A 26,372-nucleotide genomic window follows, 5' to 3' on the forward strand; every position below is an offset into this window, starting at 1 on the left:
TTAACATACAAAAATAAATTTATTGCTTAGTATCATTGCACTCGTAAGCATTCTCACAATTATCTACACAATAACAAGTGTCACATTTCGCTTATAATAAATAACTATAAATGTTAATAACAATACTAAATTATGCCTACTCTGGAACGCTTTAATAAATATCTATTATATTACCTGTCACAAAAATTATCACTGACAATTTTTCATTTATCTAGACTTGAAAAACATTAGGGCCCGGGCTCATGTCGTCGTTTAAAGTTATTTCTTTCCCGTATCTGCTTAGTAATTCTAGAACTACCCCGTTTGTCCACCCGAACCCATCCTGCACGATGTATTCTCCACCACTGCCCTCGTGGCCCGGTTGCAACACGTTATACTTTTCAAACATTTTCTGCCACGTACTGTAACCTATATAGTTCGCGCGCAGCCACAACTTCGCCTGCTCTTTCGCCAACTGTTTCGCTTCCTCATCACCACTCTTGTCTAAACCGAAGATCAGTATCGATTGCAGAGGCGGCCAAGCGTTAGGATAGTCCCATTGCTCCCCTGAATTTAGTATAGACGTGGGCACACCGCCCGGAAACTCTAACGCTCCACATTTGAGCAAATATCGGACTATTTGGGCTCCATATTTTGGGGCTAAATCTATATCTACGGCTCCGGCCCACAATGGAGCTATGCAGCTCGGGTAAAAGTGCTTCCGCAACGACTTCGCGTCCATGTCATAGTCGTACCATACTCCATCCTCCGGATCCCAGAGGACTTTCGAGATTGCGTTCCTCCAGTACTTGGCAAGGCTCCACCATTTCTGCGCTTCGCGGCGATGTTTCAGATGACTTCTAAAATCGCCGGCCAGCTCAAGGGCGCCGGCGAAAATAGCATTCAGATCCACCGGCACGATTGATGTCGTCCGCAGATCCGTCAAACTGCCGAGCTCGCTGTTTGTCGCGGAGATAAACCATCGAGAGGAAAAATCCCAGCCGCTCTCCGCGGCACTTTTTATTTGCAAATAAAAATTTTCACGTTTTTCCTCTTGCATGTTCAGAGAATTTGTGTAGTCTTCGTAATATGATTCGGGACGCGGATCTTTTTTATTACCGGCGGCTAAATATCTCAAAAGCATATATTCTGTTCCGTTTATATTGACATTCATTTTCTTATTGTCGAGCCAATATTGTAACTCTTTTTCTATAGTTGCGATGTGTTTCTCCAAAAAAGATAAATCACCAGTAGCCTCGAAGTAATTGGCGACCATAGCTGTGAGCAACGGTGGGTGACTTCTGCCAAAATAGTATATTCGACCACCATTAGGTACGTAGCCGATTTTTTCAACTAAATACAGCAAATTTTCAATCATACCTTTAGCTGTTTCAATCATATTGCTCAATAGGAGTCCTCGTACCATCCAATAAGAGTCCCAGTAATATAGTTCCTTAAATCGTCCTCCTGGAACTATGAATCCGTTAGGCACGTAAAGCAGGCTGGATAGTTCTGGTTTCTCGGCAACATCGGGCTCTACTCTTCGGCCCAACTTAGCCCAAATTTTTGTAACATTTTTCGCAAATTCTCGCAGCTGTGGATCAGAAATTTGTTCGAGAATCGGCGGATTTGGGTCAAAATCGGGCGGGTTCCACTGTTGCAGTTGATTTCCTTCCAAAAAATGATTTTCCACGAACTCTAGCAGCTGTTCATGTGACGGATTGTGTTCGGTGTCGTGCATGAGTTTAGCGAAAGAGGCCAATGTTTCATTTTCGGGATGTTTGAGTTTCATATCGACGAATGTTTTGGAATCGGGGTAAAGGCGCGCTAGTTGCACTTTGTGGAGGAGTTCGCCGGAGCAATAAATTGAAGAGTTGCACACTGAGAGCTTTGTCGCGGCCTGTACACACGCCCCGAGCAGTCCCAGTAAGGGGTAGATTCGTTTGATGGTGGGCATGTTTAGTGTGGGGATATTCGTTTAGCGTAATGATAAACATAACCTTTGCGCGTGACGCGACGGGCAGTGGCGCGCGGCGAGTGTGGCGGGCGAGGTCCGCGACCCGCAATAAACGTCGCGCGACTCATCACTGACGTGTTCTAGTGCATCTCTCAGCTGATCCAGTGCAGAGCCGAGCCCCCGCTTTCACTGCCGAGGCACTCCACTATGCGCACGCAATTGGAACACGCAGGCCTCGACCTAGAACTGCGGACAGGTAGCGGCTCCACAAACAAAAACAAACAAGACTAGCGCCCCGCTCGGAGTCTGGGAGCGCACTGACAAATGTCAACGTCAAAAATTTATTCCTAATCTACATTGTCAAGTCAACTTGAGATTTAAAGGTGTATTAGAAGATTGCGATTCTGTGCTGACTAACTAGCAACACTGACACAAAATATATAACACGAGCAACAAAATATATTGAAAAAAGTACTTAAATATTATAAGAATATTTCAATAATATAATTATTACATACATACATACATATAGTCACGTCTATATCCCTTGCGGGGTAGACAGAGCCAATAGTCCCGAAAAGACTGAATGGCCACATTGAGCTGCTCTGCTTAATGATGGAATTGAGATCCAAATAGTGACAGGTTGCAAGCCCATCGCCTAAAAAAAAGGATCGCAATTTTATAAGCCTATCCCTTAGTTATTACCTATTGTATTGTCGCTTATTTTTCGTCTACGATGTGTTACGTGCCTGAAAACTTTATCATATGTTTCTGTTCTATAACTAATCATCAGAGATCGGATATTCGGATGCATATTTACCTAAAGTTGGGGTGTTGGGTTAGTATGGAACGTACTTCTGTACCTCAAAAATTCCGGGATTCGGCATTGATACACTTAATATTCTAATTATGGTAATTTTTGATAAATATGATCATCCATCACTTATGTTTATAAAGGTGTTTATCATACCTAATATACGATAAGATTCAATTTCTTGTTTAATAAAATTTCCGGGATTCAAAATAATTCGAATCCCGAAAGCAAAAAGCCGCCTCCATACTTTCTTAGCCAAAATATTAGTTTAGGTAAATATGCATCCGATTATCCGATCTCTACTAATCATAAAAGTGACAGACAGACAAACACGCAGACGACGCACAATCGAAACTATTTGGTTTGCCTATGTATGAAGCAGAAATTTAAGAAAATTTCTATGTGATTGAGAGTAACAGATAAGCTGGGAGAACTGCGAGCGAAATCAATCGTACACCCAAAGGGGTAGGCAGAGACACATTACTACATTTTTACACTTGTAAAAATCCCAGATTTTGTTTTTCTCAAAACCTAATTTTATCGGTCATAAAGGCGCACCCTGGGCTCCTCACTAGAGAGGTGAGGATGTAACCGAGGCTAATGCCAGGGAATATGCTACAAAAAACTAACTAGAATAGAATAGACTTATTTTCAAAATTGGATATCACTTATTGACGTCACATCACTTAAATCTAATTTTAACTAGATACTACCGCTTCCAAAGCGCATGTGTAGAAGAAGCGGCGGAACAAAGTACACTGCACTTACTACACCTATTACATTTGTAAGAATACAATTGCAAAGTACATACATACCTATATACATATAATCACGTCTATATCCCTTGCGAGGTAGAGTCAACAGTCTTGAAGAGAAGAAGGTTGCTAGCCCGTCGCCTAAAAGAAGAATCCCAAGTTTGTAAGCCTATCCCTTAGTCGCCTTTTACAACATCCATGGGAACGAGATAGAGTGGTCCTATTCTTTTCTTTATTGGTGCCGAGAACCACACGGAAAAGTATGATTTTTTTTTAAAATAACAGGCTGTAACTGGATTTGTTACAAATTCTGATGTCAGTTGACCTCGATCTCGAATGATGATAAGCAATTATGTGGTCGATGACCGTATTAGTATATCAATTAAATATTTATTTGGATCGGCCATTTCGTTTTTTTTTATAAATACACAAATATTCACGTCTTTATTCCTTACGGGGTAGACAGAGCCAACACTCTCGCAAAAACTGAAAGACCACGTTCAGCTGTATGACTTATCGATGGAATTGAGATTCAAATAGTGACAGGTTGCCATCAGCCTATACCTATACAGCCCATCTCCTAAAAGACGAATTAATTTTTTATCAGCCAATCCCTTAGGCGCCTTTTACTACATCCGTGGGTAAGATATGGAGTGGTTCTAAATCAAATTTCTTTTAAGTCTGGATATCTTTAGAGTCATCTGGGATAGGAGGGCTTGTTGTGTGTGGGATAAATAAAAATGTGGTTATCTGTTGCTATGCCTGTGAAAAATTTGGTCTATTTTTTCATTTCAGCCTTACGTATCTACGTACCTCAATTCCAAAATTCATAAGAATCTGTTCAGCCGTTATGCATAATAGGTAGACAAATATAACATTTCTATTGTAAGTTTGGAGTTGAAGTTGACCTTGTTGAAGAAAATGCTGCAGTGCAGTTTGTTACCGCTTCTTCTGCGACGCTTTAGAAGCGGCGGTAAACTTAGTTTAAGCAATTTATTTGTAGTCAACTAATGTTTTGAAACCAAAAGATATGAATAATCATATGATCAAAATGAATAAAAAGTTTTGAATTTGAATTTTGATGAAAATATGGTTAGAATTATTATGTCGCCAGGTACAAATTAAACGCATTCTTCATTAGACACAGCCTTTTATTATATACCTATAAATAATAATACTTAAAGGTAAATAAATAATATATATATATACTGACAATAATTTTCTTCGAAAATTATCGACTTCATTGTTTATTTTTAATATCTGCATCCAATATCACACGCGGTAATAATATCAAACTAATACATGCGATAAATGTACTCCACTACTCAAACTTCTGTTTTTTTTATAACTTTAGTTGACATTTTCAAATTCGTGTGTAAAGCTAAGCTTAAGAAACTGATTTTTCCAAAACATATGATACAGTTACCTACTCCTCATATTAAAATATGTATTGAAGATCTCATTTAGGTATATCTTAAGGTAATAACTACATCATACTGGTAACTATATTAAACTTCAATTTTTAAGGAGGGCTCTCATACAATAAACGTATCATCTATTTCGATTTTAAGAAACAGATAGAAACGTCAATATAAAAAGTTAATATTTAAGTAGTAAATGATGATGGTGGTGATGGTACGTAACTCTTTGTGCGCGAGTCCAACTCGCACTTGGCCGGTTTTATTAATACATAATTACATCTAGTTACCGGCAAGCAGTACTATACCTTACATATTTATATGTCCACTGTACAGAAATGTTACATTTACACAAGACATTGTGATTCATAATTATATTTTCGACTATTTATGAATAATACAGGTTTTTATAGCATAAAACAATGCGAAAGTTAAAAACGAATCATTTACGAAGTCTGTAATTAAATTAATTAAAATTTCTGAAATTAATAAATGTCTAAAATGTAAAGTAATAATTTTTTAATAACTTAGCAACAAAATTAAATAGGTATACTCTTTTTAATTAGCATTTTAGGTAAGTATTTAAGCTTTAATAGACACAATAAAATAACCGAAGAAAAAATTAAGGAGTATGTGAACTATAAATATCTATATGTTTATCTAAGTTTTATAAGTAATTTAATTTCTATCACAATATTGATATTTTATTAGCTAGCACAATAGACCAAAATTTATTAAATGCATTTAAGTAATAACCATAAATATTAATTTAAGATAATAGCAATAAAAATTGTGTTTCACTAACCTTTTTATAATTCGGTTTAAATGATCGAATAAATCACAAATTATGGCACTATTTCATAAAAAAAATATACCTTATTGTTGTTGTAATAAGTAAAATGTTGAAAGTTCATGAAGTTATGAGTTTCAGGACCCATGACAAATTATATTTATTGTGATATATTTGAATGAAAGTAGTTTTACCATGTACTTAAAATATTTTCTTTGCCTTTTATCAAAACTTCATGTTTAATTCTAGGAAACTGCATCATTCATAATTACAAATTATATGTATGTATGTATCTTAAACATATGTTATTTATAATCTATTTTGTTTATTATACTAAAAAAAATAATTAAATGCTTCAATAAACCTTAGTAATCTAGATGTTGTAGTCGAAACTCTAAACAAGTACATTTGTTTCTTGCTCATTTGTACTTTATAATATAATTTTTGCTTGGAATTTCGTTAATGCGGGCAATGTGTCCTGTTTCCTAAGCTCCACTTTCGTTGCTTTTAATATCTTCCAAATAAACAACTTTACTTCTATCATTTCCTGGAGAATCCTTCGCCGTTAGAGTTCTGCCATATTTTTTCAGAAATTCAAGAACTACGCCATTGGACCATCCGAAACCGAATTGCAAGGTGTATTCGCCTCCGTCTCCAAATGCGCCAGGAGTTTGCGCGTCATATTTTTCAAACATTTGGCCATTGTCGGAGAATCCCTTGTGACATGCGCGTACCCACGTTTGAGCTACATTAAATGCCATTGTCTGAGCTTCCTCACTGCCTATCGCTTCTAAAGCATTCACTACCAAGCTCACTAGTGGAGGCCAAGCGTTAGGGAAGTCCCATTGCTCTTTAGTGTAATCCAAGGAAACTGGAACACCGCCAGGATAGTCGAGACCCTTAGAGTTACGCAAATAATTCACAACACGGGGAGCGTGTTTTTCAACCAACTCATCTTCCACCGCCCTCATCCATAAAGGAGCAACATTGCTAGGGTAGAAATACTTGCGATGCTGCTTGTGACTCAAATCATAGTCAAACCACACTCCCTCGTCTTCATTCCATAAAACCTCTTCAATGGAGTTCCTCCATTGCTTGGCCAGGTATCCCCAATGTGCTGCCTCGTTAGGTTTCTTCAAAACAGCTTTGAAGTAAGCCATGTTGCTTAGAGCATTAGCGAAGATTGAGTTCAAGTCGACAGGGACTATGTCTTGAGTGTGGATCATTGTTAAGTCTCCTTTATTGCTTCCGTCCTTTTCTATATACCAACGCGATGAGAAATCCCAACCACTTTCAGCAGCACTTTTTAAATCAGTGTAAAATTCTGTCCGCCTTTCCTCTGTGTCAAATTTTTGTGCGTTCGTCCAATCTTCATAATAAGATTCTGGACGGGGGCCTTCACTGGGAGCGTAATATCTTAGCAATGTGTACGTCCTTCCAGATTTATCAAAGGAAACAATTTGCGTATCAAGCCAATATTTTATTTCTTCTTCCAATGCATCAATATTAGCTGTTAAGAATTCAGTATCACGCGTTTTGTCGAAATATAAAGCCACCATAGCTGACAATAGAGGAGGCTGACTTCTTTGCTGGTAGTACCATCTGCTCCCGTTGGGGATATGTCCGAACTTCTTTAGCAATTCAATAAGATTTTCTAATACACCTCTGACGGTGTCATCCATGTCGCTTATAAGAAGACCTTCAATGATCCAGTACGTGTCCCAGTAATAAAGTTCTTTGAATCTACCTCCAGGTATGATGAAACCGTGACTGACAGGCACCAAGCTATGTTGTTCAGGATTCTCAAAAACTGCTTTGGTAACTTTTCTTCCCAGAACAGGCCATATCGCGTTTATATCTTTTCCGAATTGTCGTAAGTCTTCATCGTTTATTTCATTTAAGAATTCTGGGTTTTCCGAGTGGTCAGTTGGTGTCCAGTTTTCTAGTTCGTTAGTAGTGTCGTTATTGAAATACTGGTCAACAAATAATTTGATTTGGTCCCGATTAGGGTCGTTGTTTGTTTCGTTGAGTAGTTCGTTAAATGCTTTCAACGTTGTGTTCTCATCGTATCTCATTTCGTAGTCAACGAAAGTCTTGGAATCGGGGAAGACGCGCGCCAGTTGAACATGATGCAGGAGTGCACTGTTGCAGTAGACGGGTCGGTCGCAGGAGGGGGGCAGCTCGCCGCTGATTGCTGAAGCCACTACTAACAGTAGAATCAACTGCCACATCTGAAACAGAGAAACACATACTAAGATAATAGAATAGTAGTCAGTTATGGTAACGTAAAGATTTTATTTTTTTATTTATATCCCTATTTTGATAAGAGCAAACTGATGTTTATGTCGCGTTACATGGGTATCATCCCATTTAAGAATTTATTTCTTTTTGTTACATCCCGTCGCTGTAAAGCGCCTGCTTTATTAAAACAGCAAAAGTGCTTGCTATTATAATGGAAAGGTGGCTAAAATTAATAAAGGATACCTACATTGTGAACTTCATTAACATACATACGTACATATGGTCACGTCTATATCCCTTGCGGGGTAGACAGAGCAACAGTCTTGAAAAACTGAATGGCCACGTTCAGCTATTTGGCTGACTTCATTAACTGTGATATAATTTGTGCTATATGTTCTCCAGCACTTTCTTTAGTACAAGTAAGATAAATATGGTAAAGATGGACCATCGTTATCATTGTTGTGGATCCCGTAAGAGCAGGGGCGTATTTTAAGATTGCGCGCTCCGGGCTCCTGCAGCTTTCCGCCCCATCAAGGAATGAAAGAAAACAAAAAAAAAAGTTATCGATTTTATATTTTACATTTTTTTTCTGTGGACAAAATTTTTGACAAATTCGTTTATTACATCGTCATAATCAATTTTATTTGTTAAATCGGCTTCGATGTTCAAAATTGCCAAATTATTAAGCCGTTCTTCGATAAGACGCGATCTTAAATAGTTTTTTAACCGTTTGAGTACCGAAAATGAGCGTTCTGCACTACAATTCGTTACTGCAGTACAAAGAAATATGCGCAACGCAATTTCAATGTAAGGAAACGCCACTTTCAGATCCTTTTTATTAATTAATAAGTTTAGTTCGCGTAAACTTGTTTCAGTTTCTTGTCCCTGAGACGGCAAAAAATTCTTTAATAGTATGCATTTATCCTTTAAATCATCCGCAAGATCAGTAGGATAAGACTTTTGGAGTGATAATGCGTTCAATTTAATTTCCGCCTCAGATAGTGTACTTAAATTGGATAGAAATGCAAATTTTGCGGTTACAGCGTCATAGGATGTTTTACGCCTCCTTAACTCGCCCAACAATTGGTCGCATATTGGCAAAAAAGTATTCACTTTGAAATAGTCCCGTCCTTGTAAAATTACTTCTCCTTCGCGTTGCTCATCGTCTCGTTTTTTTCTTTTTGTTATCCTTTTCCGGCTATCTTTGTAATCTTCAGTACACTTTTCTTTTCCAGCTTTTTCAAATGCATCGAATAATTCGCGTTGATTTTTCACAAAAGTAATCAGGGAATCGTAAAGGTTGGAGACTACCTCAACGTTTGTGTCCACACCTTGCAAAACTTTAGAAACGGTATTAAATTGTTTTAGAACTGATCCCCAGAATTCCGATAATATCGCTGTTTCTAAGGAATTCAGTTGAGCCAATAAACATTTATATAGCCAATAAATCATTTTTGATTAAGGCTTTTTGTTGCGAAGAGTTACTTTTTATTGCTTCCAGAGCTTTAATTATTTGTTCCCAATTTTTATTCAGGCTCGAGCAAGCATCATCTCTTGCCGACCACCGCGTATGTGACAAATTTTTAACGGTTACATTTTCAGGTTCCGTTAAAAATGTTAATTGCAATATTTTTGTACGTCCCGTTGATCCTGTAAAAAATACGTACAGATTTTGCAGTACTCCAAAAAACTTTGTAGCTTCTGGGCAACACTCAGCTGCTGAGGATCCGATCAAATTTAAGGAATGTGCGGCGCAAGGTATATATGTATGTTGCATACTGGCATTTTTCTTTAATCTTTGCCTGCAGGCCGTTATACTGCCCCGACATGTTGCTTGCATTATCATAAGACTGACCTCTACAATTGGCAATATCGATATTTAGTTTGTCAAAAGTCTTCAAAATTGCTTGCAACATGTCTTCTGCTTTGTGACCAGTATTTGGCAGAAAGCAAAGGAAACGTTCAACTGGTTCTGCATTATCTTGAACAAATCGCACAATTAAAGAAAGTTGATCTTCATGGGTTATGTCCGGAGTAGAATCAACACTAAAAGAAAAGTATTTGGCTTTTTGTAGTCGCTCAATTATTGTTTCGGTAACTTTGTCAGCCATAATTTTAATAAATTTTTCATATGTTGCAAATGATAAGTAAGAGGTGCTGCCCTTTTTAGAACTTCTAGAAATTAACTTGCTTTTAGAACTTCTAGAAATTAACTTGCGCAAGGCGACTTAGGCTAAATACTAAAATTATTTTTTTTGCTTCAGACTTGCTTCAGACATAAAATAAAAAAACCGAGGCGGAAAAAATAGACGGTTCAACCGGTTCAGGAAAGAACAAGGGGCGGCTTGCATACTTCAATTAATTTCGAATTTCTCCAGACATGATATCCACGCACAAGACAAGGGGCGGCTTTCATACTTTAATTGAATTTCAAATTTCTTCAGACATTAAATCAACATGTGGAAAGGTGGCTCAGGGGCGTTCTAGGCTTAAGTCTGAAAATATTTTTTTTATTTTTTCAAACTTGCAAACCAAAGCCCTAGCCCTGGGCCGCCCCTCGCGGCTTGCCGCCCCGGGCTATAGCCCTTCTGGCCCTAGGGTAAATACACCCCTGCGTAAGAGGCAATTAAGGACTTAATTTTTAATTAAATGTTGCGACGCTCGGACGAAAGTCGCTTCGTGTAATAACCTGATTTGCCCAATCTGGGATTGTGGTTCTAGCGTTTTGCTTCTCTATAAAAGATGGTGGTTTTGGCGTTTACTTTGCTTTTCCGTAGAAAAAGAGGATCAAAACTCATTCTGGGATCGTTATATAGTTTAATTCACCCTTAAATAAACCACAATCACTACCTACATATTTATAAAGGTCCCTGGACGGTATTTTCTCTGCTTGTAGATATGCGCTTATTTAAGAAAGTTGTGGGCGGACAGGGCGTGTCAGTGATGAAATTATAAAACAAAAGTTAACATCAAAGGTGGCTTTATAACTCTGCAATGTTTTTTAGGTAACTGATAGTGAGGAATGAAACTGATGACAAAATATGGGATGCTCAAGCGGGATTTCGAAAGGGAATGGGATGTACTGATCAGTTCTTTTCCTTGCGGTGCATAGCCGAAAAGTTTTTGGCCAAAAGTCAAAAAGTCTATTGCACATTCGTAGATCTGGAAAAGGCCTATGACAGAGTTGAGAGGAATGAATTGTGGTCAGCACTTTCTATGCATGGGGTGAGCAGTCTCTTAATACGAGCACTGAAATCCTTATATGAGGATTCGAGTGCTTGTGTCAGGATAAACGGAGCGCACACTGAGTGGTTTAAGATTGAGAAAGGCGTTAGGCAAGGATGTGTTGCGTCACCGTGGCTGTTCAACCTATTTATGGATAGCTGTTTGACAGATTTGAAAGAGTCTAAAAGTGGATTAAGGATGAATGAGTTACTCGTCAAATGTCTGCTCTATGCCGACGATCAGGTTATACTGGCGTCATCAGCGGAGGAGTTACAGGAGATGGTAAACTGTATGCATGAAGCTTTAAAAGAGAAAGGAATGAAAGTGAACGTAAGTAAAACTAAAACACTGGTTTTTGAAATGGAGAAAGAAATGACAGCATGTAATATTTTGATTGGAGGAGAAAAAGTGGAGCAAGTGAAAGAGTTTGTATATCTAGGATCAAAGTTTACATCAGATGGCAAGTATGATAGTGATATTGAAAGGAGAGTGAACGCGGGGAACATGGTGAATGGAGCTTTGCATGCCTTTATGAGCAGTCAGAAACTATCCAAAAAGGCTCGACTGGCTGTGCACAGGGGCGTGTTGGTCTCGACATTAATGTATGGGAGTGAAAGTTGGGTATGGCAAAAGAAGCATGAAAGCAGAATAAATGCAGTGGAAATGAGAGCGTTAAGGAGTATGATGGGTGTGAAATTGAGTGACAGGATAAGGAACAGCGTGATAAGGGAATGTTGTGATGTGAAAGAAGATGTAGTTACAGGAATAGAAAAGGGTATGTTAAGATGGTTCGGTCATGTGGAGAGGATGAATGAAAGCAGGTTGACTAAGCAGATATACAAGGAGAGTGTGGAGGGAAAGGTCGGAGTGGGAAGACCTAGACGAACGTATCTTGATCAAATTAAGGACGTCCTGGTAAAGGGTCAGGTCAAAAGTACCCGAAACCGCCGAGCTTGTATGAAGAGAGTTATGAATGTGGACGAAGCGAAAGAAGTATGCAGAGATCGTGGCAAGTGGAAAGAGGTAGTCTCTGCCTACCCCTCCGGGAAAGAGGCGTGATTTTATGTATGTATGTATGTATGTATGATAGTGAAAATAATAAGTAATTTGCAAGGCTTGACAATATTAATTTTCAACTTAATTCTATCATTAAGCCAAACAGCTGAACGTGGCCTTTTTTCGAGACTGTTGGCCATGTCTAGCCCGCAAGGGATATAGACGTGATTATATGTAGTATATAGTGTACGTATTTAACTAAGTAATGAATCTCTATATCTTAAATTGTTTCAACACACTATCATATCATTTGATCAATCACCACACACAATTAATGATCGCGTCGGAACCAAACCTGTGAATAATTAATTGATATGATCATAAAAATGTTATTAGTGTAAATGGTAGTTTTAAAAAAAATTCTAACTCACAATTTACTGTTAGGTATTGGCTCTGCGGTTGCGATTTGCGATGCTGTTACGGCGAGGGAAAACATCGTGAGGAAACCTCTACATTCGAGCAACTGGATGTGTAGGTAATCAGGTAATCATGTTCCATTATAGATCATAATCACTTCATTAGGTCAGATGGGAGTTCGCTTGTGTAAAACCTTGACTTACTCTATCCAGTATCAAGAAATTATGAAGAATTACATTTGCCCTGCGGTGAACCCTCACAATACATACCCTCTTTATTTTTCCTTTATGGACAGAGCCAATAGTTATCAGGTTGGAAAGCCCCGTTTAACTAAATGGCTTAATGATGGAATTGAGATTCAAAGATTGTTAAATGTTGCTAGGTCATCGCCTAAAAGAAGAATTTTAAACCTTATTTCATTACACGCATTTACAATCGGCGCGGGTGTAGAAGAAGCACAAAAACAACCATGTTTTTTCTTCTAATAGAACAGCAGATTTTGTGAGATTTTTGCAACTATCCCTCAGACGTAAATCATCTGTTTAAAGGCCTAACATGTCAATATGGTAAAAGCCCTCAAAAAAAAAAATACAGACTAAGTATACATGGCAACCGCAAAATATTAGGTTGCAAATTACCGGTATGCGTGTGCGCATGGTGTATTGGAGTTAACCATATATGGGCAACATTAGCGAGTGCGTCAAGTACGATTTTGGCTCTAATTAATTGCAATAATAAAAATGTCTAGTCTGGCAAAGCACCTTGCGTAGTCGCTTCTACGAATAATGCTAAATATACTTTTTAATTTTTAGTAAAATAGGACGCAGTGATATAGACTGACAAGATAATATTACATTATATAAGAATTTTTGCCAAATATTTAAGAGGTGTACTAAGACTGTTGTATTATTTTTGGCGTAAATAAATAAATACCTAGACCTATTTCTTATAAACAAGATATATTCAGTGTTTAGGATAAAATATTCGAGTGACCAACGATGAGTACTTAGTTTCAGTAGGTTTTAATTTTTTTTTAATATTTATTCTCATAACATTAATGTGAATAATTCAGCTAATTTAACCCCTCAGGCAAAAATACCGAGAGAACCCTAGATCATGGCTCGTGCTTGATAAATTTAAATTGTTTTTACACACATACCTTGACCTATTAATTTGAAAGTTTTGGATATGAGTAAAAAAACCAAAACCGGTATTAGAATGTGCAACTTCGATCGTCAAATTGTTACTTTATTCTTTAATTCTTGAAAATTGCCTAATATTTGTTTACTATTCCGCTATTTCTGAAATTTCAATTCTCCTCTACTCAGTCTAGTAACTCTGTCTGCTCCGTAAAGGATGATGGAAGATGTAACATGTATTTGTGTGTAAAATACCCAGATTTATAAACTTCTTCCTCTTGGCTTTATCCCGTTGCATCCTCAATTCTCTGGAGAGGAGCCCGGGGTTTGCCGTTGACCATGAATACTAGATTGGGTGAGTCAGGTTTTTACACGAAGCGACTCCTATATGAGTGGGTTAGTATCCAATCCCACCCAAAGTAGACTTATACTAAAGAAATTCTTTTAATTTATACAAACATCAACGTTAAGTTATTTGCAAGAAAAAGATGCGGGTTAATTAAAATGGCATCCTTTGATGTTTCCTGCGACTGTTTGTTTTGAAATACGGGTTTATTTGCAATTGAAATAAGAAATCTTTTTTTAGATTACGTTGTTTTATTGAAAACAAATTAGTGCTTAGATTATTCTTCCATAAAAATTTCTTTAGTGTAGGTATATACAAATATTTTAATAATAGTAATCCTGGATTGAGAAAGTCAGGTACGCGAAGCGACTCCCTCCTGACCTCCACAACTCTTGCCTTTTAATTTTACCCATATTGGAGACTTGTTGCCCTAATATGCAGGCTCTCTTATGATATTTGCCCTCATCGGAAGATCATCGGTTTGTAATTAAACTAATGAACATAACCCATTAACGAGTAATTAAAAGGGTTTATTAATAGGTGTAATTCGAACCTGAGCTTCACGCTTGTTAAGTCCACGACAAGTAAGTCCACACCTAATGCCGACGCTCTTTATACGTACTATCATTCAAGTCAAAATGATTAACATTTCTTTAAAGATCCGTTCGAACGAAATCCAAATAAAAACTATAATAGCCCGGTGACCTTGCCTTTTGTTCTCAGCGAACGTGTAAAAAAGGTTTTGTAATGGAAGTCAGTCAAATGAAGTGTAACTTGTATAATGATGTGCTAATCGGTTGCAGTTATACCACTGGCTGAAACTATTTTTTTTAAGAACTAGCAAAAAAAAATATAAGGTATTCAAACGTACCTATGTAACGTTTCAATTATTAACTTTGGAATATAATGAATAATTTTGAAATTAAAAATTAAATTTATGTGTAATATTAAGTGGTGAGACCAACGCTTTCTACATGATCTGCCATTTCATTCTGTTGTTTATCAAGTAAATGTAACATTATCAAAAAAGATTGATTATGTAAAAAATCTATATTTTTGATATAATGTGAAAATTTCGTTATTTTGACTGTCTGTCTGTAAAAAAATTAAATATATACGTATATAAAAATAAACATTGTATAATTAGGTTCCTAATGCAAAATCATGAGTGAGATAAAAAGATACATAAATTTATTACTAACTTTTGATATTTAAGCGGATTTCACATGCAGCGTTTTTAGAAACGAATTTTTTGCTTCTCATATAAAAATGCTTAGGTAATTTATTATAAGAAACAGTGGGAATCAAATGATCTGATATTAAATTTAAATAAAGAGCCAATTTTTTATTCTTAATTAAAACATACATCAAATGATAAATTATATAAAGGTGATCGTTAATTGAGTTGTCCATCTGGTGTGCGATGTTTAAGATATTTTTAACACTAGTTTTTTTTAACTCTTGTGCAGTTTATTGATATTTCACATTAGCTGATGCCTATCATTTATTAAACCTAACTGTACTACAAATGCAGTCATGTAAATAAGGTATATTATAATGCTAGAATTTCGAGCGCTGACCGCGTAAAAATTTGGTGTGACGTGGTTTAAAGAGTTCCTTATAACACAACTTGCGCGGGCCCGCATTCTTCAACAGCGCCGCTAACGTCCTACGTTTGGTCTTCCGAAGACTTTAAGGATATTGATGAGGAGCAAAATGAATGTTGAAACCGCCGTCAACCAGTGATGAACATTGGTGCATTGTCATGCAATAGACATGTCACGAACTACCGTTGATAAAAAGCAAGGACAAGGTCTATTGGTGACTATATCTATGCAGGTATGAGTAAGATAGATAGATAGATTTTAGATTTTAAAGCTGAAGAGTTTGATTGTTTGTTGGTTTGAACGCGCTAATCTCAGGAAGTTCTGGTTTGAATTGAAAAATTCTTTTGTGTTGAATAGACCATTTATCGAGGAAGGCTTTAGGCTATATAACATCACGCTGCAACTATAAGGAGCTAAGAAATAATGGAAAATGTGAAAAGAACGGGGAAAATTATTCATCCTTGAGGGCTTCAATGATGCCCAAAATAACAATACCACGCGGACGAAGTCCCGGGCACAGCAAGTAATAAATAAAAATTTATATTTGTCGCCTCGCCTATCAACTAGGCTAGTAAATGTCGTAGGAAATGTATTTTCTCAAATAACGTGACATACCAATATGTACATATGTTGATGCTGTAGAGAGCAATTCGTGATAACTATCGTGGATAAGAATATCTAACTATAGGTATCAGTTATATTGCTACTTTGTCAGTAAACGACAAAGTTTTGTCATGAATACCTACACACATACACAATCACGTCTATATATCCCTTGCGAGGTAGACAGAGCCAACAGTCTTGAAAGACTGATAGGCTCAGGTGTTAGGCTCAATGATAGAATTAAGATTGTATTAGTGACAAGTTGCCAGCCCGTCGCCGAAAATAAGAAACCCAAGTTTATAAGCCTATTCCTTGGTCGCCTTTTACGACATCCATGGAAAAGAGATGGAGTGGATTCATTTCATTTGTTTAAAATAAATATATGGGACCTACACTGCTGTCAAAACTTTATGATTACTACATAATTATTACTAAAGTTTACAAAGGTACCATGCTAGCTTTAAGACTGCATCCTTGTCTGTGGACAAAATATACCTCCATCATTTTCGATTATATCCCTTGCAGGGTAGACAGAGCCAGCAGGTGGATGATAGAATTGAGATTCAAATAATGACAGGTTGCAAACTCATCGCCTAAAAGTAGAATCTCAAGTTTAAAGCTCTTAATCGCTTTTCACGGCATCCATGGGAAAGAGAAAGAGTGGTCCTATTCTTTTTTCTATTTCTGCCACACCACCTTACTACTGCACTACCAAATTAACTCCTAATAAAGGTATACTAATACTCTCAATTCGTTTACTAGTTGTAAGTAGTACCTAGTGATCTATGAATTTACAAGTGAGGTCCACCTGTTAACTCATCGATCTTGGTTTGAGAGCAGTTATCTTAATACTTTTATGTCAAACAATGGCTCATAAGACAAAACTATCTATTGTAAATACAAATGAGAGATACTTAAGTAGCTAATACAAAGATTTTCCAAGTCCATCTTGTTTTATAAAGTTAAATAATGACATTGATGAATGTGGTTGAAGCAAAAGAAGTACGACGAGCTTGCATGAAAAGACTGACTGATAAACGAAGTCGCGGTCGAAAGAAAACACAAAGTAAAACAAACATATAGACCAACAGTCATTCAAGGACAAATCTAGAACAAAAAGTAAATGTTTATTTCTTGATATCCTTATCATTGGAGATAAATCGATAAGAATCTTGATAAATCTATTGTAGTTAGTTGTTAATACCATGTTTGGGAGGAATTGTACTTATTATTAGTCATTGTTTTCGTGATAATCAGTTAAGTGGCAAATTTTAAGTGGTTTGTTTAGCTCACGTAGGCTTTCAAGAATTTTAAAGTTACCTATATGGAATGTAATCCTTAAAAAAATATGAAGGGCTGATAACATAGGCAATGTATATCTGTAAAAGTATGTTATTTTGTAACAATTGTGGATTATCGTAAATAAATAATAAAAAAAAAGCGTAGGAATATGTGAAAGTAGAATGTATAGGTTTGAGAGGACAAGGGGGGCAAGTCCCTGTAACTTTGAGATATTCTGACAGCCATTAATATTTTTTATCGCGTCATATCACCAATACTTTCGATAAATACTTAGATAGATATGAAATTGTCTTAATAATATCTGTCATCCATCAAAATCATTCGTTTGATTGATTTCTGAATGTGGTTATCTTGTTTTTGTCACAAAAAAAAAATCTACTTGACATTGACATAAAAAATGTGTGTCTATAAATAAAAAAATATATTTGTTGTTAACCGCAATAGAGAATCTTAAGCAGCTTCTACACTTACGCCCTATTTAAGGCCATCGATTTAAGAACTTAACTCACCAATTTCTGGTGTCAGTAAGAAAAGTGATTAGCACTCTCGGGCACCACCGGAAGAACAGCGTTGGCTGTGTAGCATATTGTTTATGTACATTCGTTTATAAGCCCATCCCTTAGTCGCATTTTACGAAATCTATGGGAACGAGATGGAGTAGTCCTATTCCCGGCAGACAGTCAATGGGCAACATTTTATCAGACATCTAAATAAACGAATTAGAATCTTAATTCCATCTTAAGCCGAACAGCTGAACGTGGCCTTTCAGACTTTGTGACACTGTTGGCGGGGTTTTTACTTCTTAAGGCGTGATTATCTAGGTATGTACTTCAGATTCAAAGGTAAAACATTGTCATTGCTCCAAAACCAATCTAAGGCAGGAAAATATGGTAACCGTTGCAAATGACGCATGAATCGGTACTTCCTGAAGGTCTCGAACGAAAAACTGAGTTTTCCGGACGTGTACGTGGGGTCACGTACCATGCAAATGACCCTTGAGGAAAACGCGACCTTTGCGGTTGGAGGTAGCCACTGCGACTTTATAGGTACAAAGATATTTTACTGCCTTACATTTAGGTTGATTAAGGGTTTTCTGTTATTTATTCGCTCCTAGTTCAATCATGAGAGAATGTATTTTTCTTTATGTGTTATACATACATATAATTACGTCTATGTCTCTTGCGTGGTAGACAAAGCGAACAGTCTTGAAAACTGATAGACCACGTTCAGCTGTTTGGCTCATTGATAGAATTGAGATTCAAATAGTGACAGGCTGCTAGTCCATCGCCTTAAAGAAATCCCAAGTTTATAAGCCTTTACGAAATCCATGGGAACGAGTTGGAGTGGTTCTTTTTTTCTTGGTGCCGGGAACCACACGGCACGGTATGTGTTATATTTATGTATACATCTATTCGAATCTCTATCTATATTTATAAAACTCTTTTGTTACTGACTGTTGACCCAGAGATTTGAAAAAGAATGTAGGATGTAAGACTGAGAGAGGAATTCCCCAAATTCCCGCGGGAACGGAAATTAATAGTATTGTTGGTTTTTTCTCGCGAGTGGAGCTGCTGGCGTCCTCTAGTCCCATCGTAAAGAACTTACTTGTAAATAACATTGAAATTGCATTTTAAAAGTCTATAAAATACTTAAATATATAAAAGTAACTTATTTTTTTATTTTATGACCAAATTACAATAAAACGGTTGTTAAATTTGTGCCCAACGTTTGTTAAATTGTCTAACAATTTACATCCTCTGTAAAGACATTATTTAATAACATAATTTTAGTAAAATCGTTTGCGAAAATTCAGTTAGAGCAAGTCGAATTACTGAGGGTAAATACCGGAAAATAAATATCTTATGGCCGGTAATTAATAAAAATTGCTTTGTTAGTAAGTTATTTATATAATAGCTGAAAATTCGCTTTTCTATTTTAGCATACACCTCTTCCACAAATGAAGTTAATTTTCATAATTACCTGATTTGCGGGTAATACTTACTTAACTGCTTTTTCTAATTAACATCTCATATTTGACTTGGGTTGATTTACTAATTAACTTGGGGCAAAAATAGAATAAAATATAATAAAAGTATATTGAGTGACTAAAGGTATGAACTTCCAAAAATGGCATGAAATGAAATAAATTTATTTTCCAAAATACGAGATATCCCATGGGTTCTAAGTGTGTATTATGAGAGAAATTCCCACGGGAACAGAAATTAAAGGTATTTTGACATTTTGATTTACGGATTTATTATCTGTATCTGTGAATATCATTATCATTTGCCCCTTTCCGATTGAAAAAGAACTATTCAATTTATGCCAATGATTTATTACGACCACAAATCAAGTTAGTAATAACTTGCTATATTTATCACACTTAGCGCTATGGAAACGGCAATTATAATGCCTATTTACGCGATGTGGCGAGTGGCAACGTGCCCGTCTGATGAACGGAATAGATTTCCTTACCTAAATACTTCTAAAACAATAAAAAAAAACTTAAAAGATACAGTGACAGAAATAGAACAGAAAAACCTTGTTTATGTAGAGATACCTTATGAACAAAAGCAGGAGTTTGGTAGGTCTAGGAGTCCTTAAGAGAAGATTAAGAGTATTGCTTCTGCGTAAAAGAGGTTTAATGATTTTATCGGAAGTCTTTTTACCCGCCTGACCTGCTTTTGCCGACCTTAGACAAAAATAAGGAAATGATCCTTGCACTTGCAAATCCAAAAACCAGTTCACTATCGATACAATTAAAATATTTATGCTCGTGCGCGCCCTTCGCTTGGCGAATTCTGAAGCAAAGGTAATCCGAATCAAGTAAACAAATCGACAGAGCTAATTATATATTTTTTTTAAATTAATTCATCACGATTCGATCTTCTTAGTTGATGATGATTTATATGATTTATAGATACAATTGTGGGAACAGTTTTAGAATTAAGTCATCACATGACGAACGTGAATATCGGAATATCTAAGGATTATATCCTTTTAAAAAAATATTAAATATGGCACAATTTTTTTTAAGTAATCGCGTGACAAATAAACAATCCTTACGATGTTTTCATTCACGGAAAGGCTTACAAACGCATTTCTATTACACTATTCCACCTCAGTTCATACCTCAATTCCACAATTTAAATATCCAGCTACTCGTAAGGGATAAAGACTTTATATCCACGTATTTTCCCCTACGTAAGATTAGGTATTGATGTCCTTATCTGGAGCACATGACGCATTAAAACACTCCAAAAATCATTCGCAATATAGATAGGTATGTAGGTATGTATCCCGGCTTGCCATTAGGGATGTGACATTGCTGATAAAAAATCGATTTTTATATAATCGATTTATTTTTTAAGTATGAAAAACGATTAACAAATAATCGATTTTTCTTAAGAAAATAATCGATTTTATTATATTGATAGATTTTTCCTAATTTTTCAATTTATGTCAAAATAAACGCCATATAAATTATATCAATAGATTTATTCATTAAAAATAAACAATAGAAACAGTAAGTTCTTATATAATCAACACAAATTAAAGTTTTTAACAATCAAGTTTGAAAAATGAAGTTTCAGCAACGAATAATGAATAAAATATCAACCGAATGTCGGTAAAATACTGTTCATCGACTAATTCCATCTAGAGAATGTTTGATTAAATAAATAAATAAATATAAATGTATACGAGACAAATTACACAGATTAAGTTTGCCTCGAAGTAAGTTCGAGACTTGTGTTAGGAGATGCTAACTCAACGATACTATAATTTTTTAATAAATACTTATATAGATAAACATCCAAGACCCAAGCCAATCAGAAAAAGTTCTTTTCACATCATGCCCTGACCGGGATTCGAACCCGGGACCTCAGGTGTCACAGACAAGCGTACTACCGCTGCGCCACAGAGGCCGTCTATAAAGTAAATTAATCATCTAAACTGTTTTAAGAGCACAGAAAGAATGCAAAGATGGCGTTAATGTAATATTATGGAGCTATGATAGTATTCTTTGGCAGTTCGCGTTCCGGGCTCCAAGCCAGAAGACAAAAACGTAATTTCGGAGTGCATTTATTGTATGATTATAAAAATCGATTTTTAATCGATTATTAATTTTAAAAAAATCACGTAATAAAATCGATTTTTACTTAAAAAAAATCGATTTTAAATCGATTTTTTCCATAATCGATTTTTTTTTCACATTCCTACTTGCCATATACTTTCATAAGTGGTGCTCATTGCGAAATACATCGTCCAGTCAAAGTGACTAATTACTAATTAAATGCAATTATTACAAGTTGTAAATAACATTTCAACATAACTCTAGGCGATCTGTATCTGACAGATATTACTTCGAGGCTAGTTTAGGTTCAAGGATGTATGGATGGATGTGTAGATTACAGTATGTAAAAAAATAATGTTATTTGATTTATTTTTGGGTTTTTTGGTTGAACTTTTATTAATATTTACTTAGATTTATAATTTTCTTGTCTATTTGACTACAATGTACTAAATAAACAGGAAACTTTATTAGGTTATGCATCATAGCACAAGACAATACTAATAAACAACCATTGTAACTGTTTGACCCTTATAAAGATAAATAAATAAATTATATTGAATTTATACTTTTGTACGCACAAAAGCTATAACTACTCACTTTTTGTAATATTTATTATGTAGTTAAAAAATAAATATATTACATTGTTATAGATACCTACTTTTCCTTTCAGTTGCACTGTGTGTGATTCCTGATTATATCAAGAATAAATAAATATACTCGTATATGGATTTAACCTCAAAAGTTAATTCGAAACTTGTATTAATAGTCATAAACTAGAATTTATTTATTTTTATTTTTTCTATTGGTGCCGGGAACCACACGGCACCAATAAAAATGAAAAAGAATAGGACCACTCCATCTCTGTCCCATGTTTGTCGTAAAAGGCGACTAATGTATAGGCTTATAAACTTGGGATTCTTCTTTTAGGCAGTGGGCTAGCAACCTGTTACTATTTGTATCTCAATTCTATATTAAATCCAAATAGCTGAACGTGGCCTGTCAGTCTTTTCAAGACTGTTGGCTCTCTCTACCCCGCAAGGGATATAGACGTGATTCTATGTATATATGTATGTAAAAACTAGAAGTTAATAGGGAAACCGATACCCATGATAAAGAGAACGATTGTTTGTATTCTAGTGTCGGGAACCACACGACATAAACTCTCTAGGAGAGGAGGAATAATTGTTCTTACAGATAAAAAAAACTGCATTCTACATCAAAATCAATGGCGTTTCGACCGAGGTCATCTGACTGAATCTCATTGTTCTTGTTTTTAATGAATTCAGATTCAATTATTGATATTTACTATATAAGTTTTTGTCTTCATATCTACAGTGAGGAAAATCGTGATTTATCTTAATCTTCCTGGCATTGTCCCGGTTACGTACCTACCTTGCAAAGGATTCAGGGGTTCGCTAGTAGTAGTCCAGAGAGAGATTCAGGAGTGGTTTTAATTGTGTCGAGTCATGACGATGACGTGGGAACAATGCATTCAATTAATTGTCGTAATAAAGCCGTTAGTATTTGAGATATCTTGCATTGCTGGAGAAGAATTTATAAATATTCATGTCTCTCCTCTTCTTCCATACATACATATTATCACGTCTATATCGCTTGCGGGGTAGACAGAGTCAACAGTCTTATAGACTGATAGGCCACGTTCAGTCTCTTCTTCTTTCGCTTGGCGTTATTCCCGGTAATATCTTAATGTTTCTGTAGAGTTGAATCCTGGATAAGATCAGTCGGGTTTTTTTAATCGTCCGCAACCTTTGTCTAACACGCATTAATTCATGGTCAAAGCTGCGCTTGATGAATGTGCCTATTCCCTTCATCGCCTTTCACGACCTCCATTGGAAAGAAATGGAGTGGTCCTATTCAAAGTGTCAGAAATCACACGACACGCAAGAATATAGACGTGAGAACACCACATTGACGGCCTCTGTGGCGCAGCGGTAGAACGCTTGTCTGTGACACCTGAGGTACCGGGTTCGAGTCCCGGCCAAGGCATGATGATATTCTTTTTATAGTATCGTTCGAGAGTGAAAAAAATAATCAAATTTTTTATAGTTTAAAATATGAAGTCACTAGGTCAGTGCAGTTTTAAGAACACTTGCATCGCTGGTCGCAAACACAATATGTACGACATTATCATATAAGATCAGCCTACATGTGTCAGTGAAAGCGGTATGTTGCAAATCGTTTACGACTTACAATCAACGCAGAATTATTACTCGACTTATTTATCAACAGGTCAGGGGTTCTCAATTCCATCGAACGTTTTTTAAATTTTTTCTAGATATTAATTTTCAATCGATTTTGTATATATTTTTTTTCGATTTCATAAATTTCTCATCTTTACATTTATAGACTTTAAATTTAAAAAAGAAACATTACTCTAAAGCCAGTTAATAAAATGATAGACAATTAAATTTTTGTGGCCCAATATAATAATTTACTAACCACACACACAACAGTGCAATATATGCATTGATAATTGTATCTTATTTCATCTTAGCAACACGTTTTTGTACTGTACCTAGTTAAATCAATCGTGTTATCTTTCGTCTAATAATTTCTTGCCCGTCTGTCGATCATTAACCGTCCTTGATTCACGCCATAATTACTGCACAAGGAAATTACTTCACAATATTAACCATCTTTCTACTGCAATTTTTAGTTTTTACTCGGAATTAATATCCTAAAAATATTTTGTGTTATGTATATTTTTTTTTGATAAACAACAGCATTAGGTAAGAACATTTAGACTTTTTGTTAAAAAACAGATGAGATGGAGTTTCGGAGAAAAGCTATGTAGTTAAAATTAAGTAGCCATAATGCGTCGCTAATGAACGTTTGCGGAGAGGAAAAATATAACGATTTTAAAAAAATGTTTTTTTTTGTTAAGAACATTTTTTAAACATTATAAAATCTTATTTAATACCTATTTTCTTTATCAAATAATGTTAATACAGATATTTACATTCTTACCACTAACATAGGTACTTAACATGACCATACAGTTTCATTTTAGAAATATATCACAATGTATATATTGGTGTAAGTATAAATATTTTTTAAATGTACGTGATAATTAATGAAAATAAATAATTGTAGATATTTCATACCTATGCATGCAATTTTTTTCTTATTTCTTAAAATTAATAATCTACTTATATTATTTACATAGTACTTACCAAAAGAAAAAATAACTTACCATAAAGCAGAATTTCAGTTGAAAAACAAAAACTTCAAATTTGGAACAATTCGAAACGCACAAATTACCGTCGTAAACTTTTTTAATACACCGCACTGGCACCCTAGATTATATCGGCATTTATAAACGTGATTAGATTTATCGGAACATATCGAGATATGTACGCGTGATTCGTTCGAATGGTGACAATATACTGTGTTCGTCGCTAGCAGAACACCGACAGGCTAAACTTTAGAAGGCCGCAAGAGTCTTTATAACCCAGTGAGAACAGCTGATAAATATGAATCGCAATGAAGCCTCGAATATTGCCTTCATAATTCAAACCTTATCTATCGACACGTTGTTGTAGGTAGCTGTCATTGAAGTTTCCGCACTTTCAGGGATTTTTTGACGTGTACCGATTAGTTCAAATATTTATGTGGTCACAACCCTTTGTGAAATAAAGAATAGGACCACTTTCCCATGGATGTCGTAAAAGGCGGCTAAGAATTGACTTATAAACTTGGAATTCGTCTTTTAGATGATGGGCTAGCAATCTGTCACTATTTGAATCTTAATTCAGTCTTTCAAGACTGCTGGCTCTGTCTACTCCGCAAGGGATATAGACGTGATTATATGAATGAAAAAAAAACAACCCTTTGTGTGACTAAAAAAATTATCACGACCGTTATGATCGTAAAAAGAAGTATGAATGAATCTTTTACTTGAATGTGTCAATCCGTTTAGTAGTATTTAATGATTTTGAGTACAAGATTCCGACTCAGTAATATGTTTGATGATGTAAAGAAGAAACGTTAAATTGCATTTAAACTCATTTCTGTACGGTTTATAAGAAATACTTACGGTTAGATCATAGATTTAAATTTCCTTTTTTTTAATGCGCTATGTTCTGTGCTGTGTGTATTTACATGCACACACATGTAAAAACATTTTCAATGGTAATTACTTCTAACAGTGAAACAAATAAAAACTTTTTTTCACTATACATTTTTACGAATGATTTTTTTATAATTTATATTTAAAGCAAATTATCAATATTTTTTGTATAGATCTACTAATACGTATCGTGTGTATGCGCTATAGATCATATTTTTGGGTAGGATTCTAACTGTATTCTTTATTTACTTTCAAACATTGGATTATAAAATGTGACGGCTTTATCGTGACCTAATCAAGAAATATCGACACATTTGAATGAACGACAGTTAGTTTTACCATCGCTGCAAAATGGTACAAATTCAATTCCTGCAACAGTACATGGTTCTGCCTTATTTTTAATAGATAGGTATGGCAAGTATGGGGAGGGCACTTAATGTTGTACAATAATTTGAAAATGGTACTGCTGGCCACTATGAAAAAAAAAGAACAAAAATAGAATATTGCAAAAATATTTGAAAAAAAAGGAGAAGCGCGCATGTGACAATGTTCAATGTATCTAATTTAGTTCACATTTTTTAAAGTCATGGATGTTAATACACAATGTATAAACCAAAT

At 35.5% G+C, this 26,372-nt stretch overlaps 1 protein-coding gene across 1 annotated transcript; it reads right to left on the minus strand.

The window, feature by feature from the left end:
• LOC106141788 (uncharacterized) lies at window positions 1–25,150 on the minus strand. The gene is made up of 3 exons (XM_060946918.1): window positions 24,879–25,150; window positions 6,201–7,944; window positions 1–1,953 (listed from the first exon to the last, which is right to left on the minus strand). The coding sequence occupies exons 1-3, from the start codon at window positions 24,879–24,881 to the stop codon at window positions 212–214; spliced, it is 3,489 nt and encodes a 1,162-aa protein (XP_060802901.1). The 5' UTR covers window positions 24,882–25,150; the 3' UTR covers window positions 1–211.
• Between the last annotated feature and the right edge of the window lie 1,222 nt (window positions 25,151–26,372).

This window comes from Amyelois transitella, chromosome 12 (assembly GCF_032362555.1).
Source record: "Amyelois transitella isolate CPQ chromosome 12, ilAmyTran1.1, whole genome shotgun sequence".
NCBI lineage: Eukaryota > Metazoa > Arthropoda > Insecta > Lepidoptera > Pyralidae > Amyelois > Amyelois transitella.

Excerpts from the sequence above, each read along its gene's own strand:
- LOC106141788 (XM_060946918.1), bottom strand. Across the intron at positions 1,954-6,200 it reads AAGCAACGAAAGTGGAGCTT|ATATCCCCACACTAAACATG; the intron begins AGGAAACAGGAC and ends TACGCTAAACGA.